Here is a 7,397-nt window from a genome sequence, read left to right on the forward strand (position 1 = left end):
ATTTAATAATCTAATTCTTAATAGCATCTTAAATTCTTAATGTGAATTATCTTTACCTGTAACATTTGTATTCCTCACATTTGAATAAAGACATCTCCAGACATACACAACCCATGGAATCTAGGGACATTGAGATTTCTAGGTGTAATTGTGATTTCAGTAAACATGCATTTCAAGAAGTAACAACTGTTTATCATATAATATTCTGAGTTGGAAGGGACCCACAAGGATTGAGCCCAATGTCACAGAGTCACTTTGCTGCACTAGTAACACAAGATAGATCATTACCTGAAGAAACACCTGGAGCTGTAAATACAATGTATTCTCTAAATTGAAAATATTCTATTCACTCAACATATACAGAACAAGAGGATTTTTAACCTTAACTTCTCACACCGGGTTCACTGATGAAAATGTGCATCTTTGCCAAAGCACATGTACCTCAAAGATCTTTGTGCTCTTGCTACATCCTCTACTTGCACTGTTAAAGGGCTCCTTTCATTGTTTTATCCTCCTTTAGGTTTACATTTGATTTCACCAACTGCTGCAATACTAATTCAAATCTAAGTCTGTCTACACAGGGCTACTCACCAGAATAGCCATTCCAAATATTCAGGCACATACATTTCCAGTTCACAGTCTGGTTGTATAAGGGCCATGCGTGTTTGGAAAATAAGCCTGGTATGCTAATGTTTGTGAATTTCCATATGTAGATTAGCCCTCAATTTCACAATTAAATTAATCCATCTCCCACATCTCTCGGGGTCACATAGGAATGAGACATAGCATTTGATAACTGCCTACTTACAAATAAAACTGTATTTTGCAAGATTCTTTCTGCATTTGTTATTTTTTACAAGTACTGTATAATGAAGATGAAAGAAAATATTAGGCTGAGATAAAATTCTTTGCACTTTTTGAAATGGAAAAATGCAAGTCCACTGGACTTGCCCACTAAAATATCCAGCGATTTTTATTTTTTTTTTTTTTCTTCCAGAGCAGTGGTCAATCATTTCTCTGCCAACAATTGTGTTTGGTTTGTATTAAACTACGGAATGTATTTCAGGGCATTATATGCAGTGCTAGTGTCCTGGTCTCCCAACTTCCAACCTCTTCTCTATTGACAAAAGCCTACGCGGCAAAAGGTCTCACTGATTAAATAAAGATCTACAAGGGTATGGAAATCATTCATATGAGATATATTGCATATTTAATTACATCAAGGACTTAATGACCTTTGTCAACTGCAGGTTGCAAAGAGCCTGCTGGAAGTGAACCAAGAGCCTTGGAACACACAGCTTCCAAACAGAAATGCCTTTGGAACCTGTTATGTTATACAGCTTACACCATTCATTTCCTTGATTTCCAAGCAGTTCTGGAAACAAAGTCATTCAGAACTGATAGGTGTGGATCACAGGTTCACCAGGATAAATTAAATGTTTTCCTCTGATGTAGAGTGCTTCAATTCACACTCACTTGTAGAAAAAAACCGAATTGCTCCATAGCCTAAATAATGCAACTGAACAGAAACAAACACATCTACACACCCCAAAAGCAGTTTCTAATCCACTATTAAATTTCTTCAGTGCAAAAACTTCTTGTAAAGTCAAGGACATCCAATTGTCCTTCAGACATACAATTTCAGACTTGACTACAGTGACATTTATGCCGTCAGTGTCTGCTAGGAACTCTATCTTCCATCAGCTTCTTTAAGGAACATTCTTATCTTGCACAAAACTGCTGCCTTCAGAGTACTGGGTGCTCATTAGCACTTTTAATGAAATCTGATCTGTAGATAATCAAGGGGCAGAACAATTCTAGCAATACACAGAGTACAACATTCAAATGATTTTTAAAAAGCAGTGTAATTAAGAGTAGCTGTGTCATAGCTTATGCAGTTTGAGGAAGCAGCGTATCCACACAGACATCAATTTAGATGGTGACATGGTAGATGTGGGTGTGGCAGTGGGCAAAACTAGCAAGGAGCAGGCTCAGCACACTGCACTGATTGGTAACTTCTGATTGAAGCTTTCAAAACCTGCCCAAAACTCTGGCCCATCTGGAAGTAACAAGTTTGCACACACAGGATTACAAAGACGGTCATCATCCTAAACAAATGCATGAACAAAATATATTACACCTAGTTTTCACTTTTGCTGCCACTCACTGCTATTTGAGCCTGGCCTAACATATTTAATTCTTTTCTAAAAGATGGTGTAAGTAGCTTTATTATATACTGCAATAACAAAAGGTATTTATCTGATTATCGATAAGGGAGGTCACAATCTCCCTGTAATTTAAGCAAGTTGCTTATACCTAAAGGGTGAGTTTGTGTCAAAAATGAGTTCCTGTTAAGCGCACACAGTTGTGTTCACAGGACAGAATTGCTATAAAAATACAGAAAGTTGCACTGTCTAGCTGCTATACCCATACACACAGAAGTAAAACACAGAATGAAACTAAATATGATACTGAATCACAAAACAAACAAGAAATAAAATTTTTATGTGAGAGATCCAACTCCTAAACATACTAAATATTTTTGGCAGCTACTCATGACCTTAAACCAGCATTACCAGACTGATACTTTCTATTACATCCATCTCCTAGAGCTGCAAACAAGGATTTGAGCCCTACTGAAACAAGTTCAGAAAGGCTGCTCCTGCCACAAAGAGGGCAGGAGTCAGATTACATGCAGCAGGTCACTAAATAAGGAAGGACTAAGTAAAAAAACATATAAACCAGTAACAGATGACTTCCTGGCATTCTATTTGGTCACAGATCCAGACTCTTACAACACAGGAGCTTGAATCTGATTTCTAAGATGTGAATTATTACCATACTAACTCTTTAACATGTTGCTCACAATCACAGGACAGTCTGGTCATGAAAACCACATGAGCTGCATCATGAGATTAAAAAAAAAAAATAAAAATACTGCATCCTTCCAGAGATATTCAAAACCCGTGCCTTTCTTTACTATCGTAGCTTGCTCTCTATGTGATAGCATGGATACATACAGCACACACATACTCTGCATCTCTTCTGGCCTTATTCTGCTTAAGATGCTTTAGTGCAAATCAGTCCTTCAGTTCTTAAATTTCATTTGCATGTTCTCTTTGCAAGGAAGCCTCAAATATTCTCTAAAGTAGAAACACATTACCTCTGAAATTTTGAGATAAACTAACTAAGCATCAGTTAAAACCAAGAAACCAGGCCCTGTTGTAGAGGTTGAATCTTGGGTCACATCAGTCACACGTTGCTGTGGCCTACACAGGGTAAGCATGGAACTGAAAAAGAACTGGGAGAACAAAATTCTCAGTTGTGGGATTCTGTAATGTACATTCTGAAAAGCTACAAGTCAGAAAGGCTCTTCTACAAAAGCCTACATGCCTCTAGTCTCTACTGCCTCTTCTGCCTTTGGACTCAACATTCCACAGGAGAGTGATTTGGTTAAGCAACTAACAACAACCCAAACATAACAAAACTCCCTGTCTTTCAGAAAGGATTGGCTTGTAGACAATTGCAAGGGAAAACCAAGCAAGTGAAATTCTTCAGTGCAGTTGGTCAGGCAAATTTACTCATTTTATTAGTGAAATAGAAATTTCCTGACTGTATATTACTTCACTCCCTTTGTTGAACAAACTTCCCTGTCTCATGTCTTCTGTTGACAAGCCCAAACCAGAGCTGCAAGGCTGATGTTTTCAGACAGAGGCAGAAAGAACAGATAGTTTGGTGGGGTTTTTTTGGGGTTTTTTTTTGGTGGCTTTTTTTTTTTTTTTACTGTACTGCAAATCAGTGTAATTGCTCTTGCTGCAGCAACGTCTGCCTTTCCGCATACTGAGAAAGCACATACTGGAAAGAATCCTGCTACATAATGGAACTCTGAAATTCAGAAAACAAAAGAAATGCTTGTAAAAACTTACCTGATCTTTCCCCTACCCCACGCTTTTTAAAAAAAGCACAAACCATGTAACAGAAAAAGCAACATAACAGAAAACAGGTCTTTCATTTCAAACCAGTTGAGGTTCTTAAAAGCTGTATGTGTTTACTTGCCCTTTGTGCTTTGTACTTAATCAATATTAATACCAAAAGATTCATGCTATAATTATTCAGATTTGCATTCTTTTTGTGCATTCTGCCATTTATCACACTAAATTGTTACTAAATTGATGGTTTTGCTATTTAAAGGCTCTTGTTCTAGTTTTGCATGCATGACATCCAGTTGGCAACTCTTTCTGCAGTGAAGTGACAAACATTTTAAAGCTTTTAAACCGCGATACTGCTAAATAAGAAGTAAAAAAATCTAAGAAACCAACAACACAACCCTACAAAGAATAATGCCTATTCAATTATAACAAAAGGAATGAAGCAATCAAATGTGATGTGCTTACCTTTCTGCACATAACTAGTGAGAACATTTGGACTCATCACATGAAAATGTAAAGTAAGAGTTCTCAGGTCCATTTTATCCACAGTCAAGTCAACTGGCTAAATTTTCTCTATCAATGAGCCCCTGAACTATCTTTGGCTTCAGATGTACTACACTAACTCAAATATATCAATGAGAACATTGGCAAAAACCACTACATTCTGCTACTCCAAAGGAGCAAACTGGAAGTAGAGCAAGCAGTGAGAAAATTTGCTTCAGCTATCCCACACAGTAAATTGCACTCTTGTCATGTACCACACAACTTGTGTTGAAATCAGTGTGAGCTGTGGGTCTGAGATTTGAACCTGATCCATGAACTACACAGTTTACACAACAAGGAAGTTATCGTCTCAAACTGACTAACAAAACATTGTGATGAAATAAAAAATTGCTTCCTCGGTATATACAACATTCTGGAAGTAAAGAAAAAAGAAGAGGGTAATGCAACCACATTTCTTCTAAATCCGTGATTTGCTGCTCTGACACAAACACAGAACCTGAGCACCAGCTGTAAATCGTTGCCAATCAGGCGGCAGCCAGCGGAGCTGGATCTGAACCTCGGCAACTTTGCCAATAACGCTACAATACGAAAGGCTTAACCTACTAAATTTGTTTTTCCTTTCTCGCTTAACATAACAACCACAGTCTCACCAAAACGTAATTGCATAGTAAGATAATCATATGCAAAGTTTGAAGGAAAAGAATTGCCTTAATTTCAAATAAGCTCACAGTGAATGCAGTTTCGTTCCACCCATAACTCTACCAAAATCCAGCGGCACAGGTCTCCAGGTTCCCAGCACTTTACACCGGCAGCTATCTTACTCTCAGCACTGCCATCTAGGAGAGAGCGCCGGCGTACCGCGGGCCGCCTGAAACATCAGCAGCTCGCAGGCAGCAGCATTCCCGGAAAGCATCGCAAAGCTGTTGCTACTGTTGTTAAAATTTTAATTGCAGCCGGTAGTTAACTACAGGCTGTGCCGGTTCGAAAGCAGCCTCCCCCAAATTCCCCCCAACCCAGCGAGGTCCCACACACCGGCATCTGCTCCGCGTATCTCGGCGTTCTGTGGCGGGGGAAAACGGGGGGAAAGCCCAGCCTTGTGCGCGCCGCCGCCGTGCCCGGGCCCTGCGTGCGCCCCGGGGCTGCGAGCGGCGCCGGAGGAGCCGGGCTGCGGCCGCCTCAGCGCTCCGCGCCGGTTCGCGGGCGGCTGCGCGGACACCGCGGGAGCGGCAAGGCACCGCCGGCTGCTGCCCCCGGCCCCCAGCCCCTCGTTCGGCAGCCCCACCGCGCACCGGCCGGGCTGATGCCAGTCGCCCACCTCCGAGCCCCGTCCTTCTCCAGGGGACTGGGCTGCCGCTGTTTCATCTCCCTGCGTACAGCAGGACAAAACGGGAAACGGCTGCAGGAAAAGCCAAGCAAGGGACGTGCCTTGCCCGCCGCCCCCGCCGCCGGCCGGAGGCGCAGCCCCCGGCGTGCAGCCGCCCCCCGCAGCCCCGGGAGCGGCCGCCGCAGCACGGCACAGCCTCGCCTTACCTCCCCGCCCCGACTCCGGGGATGCGCTGCAGCTGCTGCCGTGCCCGCCCCCACCTGCGCCGTCCCTCCCAGCCCGGCGCTCAGGTGCGGAGAGAGCACAAAGGCAGCGCTGCGGCGCGGTGGGGACAGCGGGCTCTCCTCCACCGAGCCCCCGGCCCCGCTGCACCGGAGCCCCGCTCCCGCCGCCGGCTTCCCCTCCCCTGCCGGCACCGAGCGCCAGCCCACCTCAGCCCGCTGCGGGTGCCCCCCCCCGCCCCCCGCCCGAAACCGTGCAACTTGCCCCTCGCCTCCCCTCGAAAGCCCCCTCGCCAGTCCCCCGTGCTGAGCTTGGTACCGGCACTACGGAGCGCCCCGCAGCCTGAGGAAGTTCCCCGGTCCTGCGGAGAGCTGAGGGGGACACGCCGCCCTACGTACCCCCACCACTGACACCCCTCGGGCTCGCCCCGCTCCGCTGCCCCGACAGACATGTACGGGCAGCCCCCACAACGCCGGGGGTGCGGACCCAGCGCCCGGTGCTCGCCAGACAGGGCGGCCGCCGCCCCCAGCCCCGTCGCCGCTGGGTGCGTGTGTGTGCAGCGGGGGGGGGGGACAGGTGACGAGAGGCAGGAAAGAGCCGCTTCCCCCCGGCGGGAAGGTCTGTGGTGCAACGCCGCTCCCGCCTGTCCCCCAGCCCGTCTCTGCAGATGCCCCCGGGAAGGGCTGCGAGGCTGGCAGCCGACAACAGCCGCCCCCTCCCCCGGGAAAGCTGTTCTGCCTCCTTCTCCCTCGCTCGCCTTCTTTTCAGCTCGGCCGCTTGACTGACAGGGAGCCTTCCAGCGGCCGCCCACGCGCGCTCCCGTTTCCCCTCAGTCGGAGAGGGAGATGGCGAAGGAGAAAGCATGAATGAAACAGCCAGGCAGCGGGCGGGAGCAGCCGGCCCGGGCCCCGGGAGCGCTGGGGCCGCTGCCGCAGCCATGCGCGGAGGCGGCGGGGCCGCGGGCGCTGTGGGCAGCCCCCCCCCTCCCCGGGCCCGGCTGTGGGCAGCCCCCCCCCCCCCCCCGGGCCTGGCTGTGGGCAGCCCCCCCCGGGCCCGGCTGTGGGGAGCCCCCCTCCCCACGGGCCCGGCTGTGGGGAGCCCCCCCCCACCCGGGCCCGGCTGTGGGGAGCCCCCCCCCACCCGGGCCCGGCTGTGGGCAGCCCCCCACAGGCCCGGCTGTGGGCTCCTCAGGGAGGGGAGCCGGTGGTCACTGACTGCCAGCGGCACCCCCGGCATCTCTGCTCGGAGGGGGCTGAGAGGCCGCTTGAAGACACTGCCGTGCTTCTGCTGGGTTTGTTCCCAGAGGGCAGAAGGTGGAAGGTTGATGCCTTCACAAGCCAGACACGACTGTGGCCTTAAAGATGCCACAGCAACTGGTTGGTTCCTTATCTATAAACCTACTTTGCTCCACCAAAAGC

General features: G+C 47.8%; 1 protein-coding gene across 38 annotated transcripts in view; it reads right to left on the minus strand.

Moving 5' to 3' along the window:
- PTPN5 (protein tyrosine phosphatase non-receptor type 5) overlaps positions 1-6,952 on the minus strand; it is a 75,823-nt gene extending 68,871 nt beyond the window's left edge. For 2 of the 38 annotated variants that reach the window (XM_086892941.1, XM_086892950.1), the window contains exon 1: positions 6,737-6,948. Coding sequence is in view for 3 of the 38 variants with exons in the window: in XM_023929041.2 (XP_023784809.2) it covers positions 4,395-4,421 (27 nt within the window). In the remaining 35 variants the exon portion in view is untranslated. The other 36 variants (XM_086892957.1, XM_086892940.1, XM_086892948.1 and 33 more) reach the window with 33 other exon arrangements.
- Positions 6,953-7,397: the final 445 nt, after the last annotated feature.

This window comes from Cyanistes caeruleus, chromosome 6 (assembly GCF_971803275.1).
Source record: "Cyanistes caeruleus chromosome 6, bCyaCae1.hap1.1, whole genome shotgun sequence".
NCBI lineage: Eukaryota > Metazoa > Chordata > Aves > Passeriformes > Paridae > Cyanistes > Cyanistes caeruleus.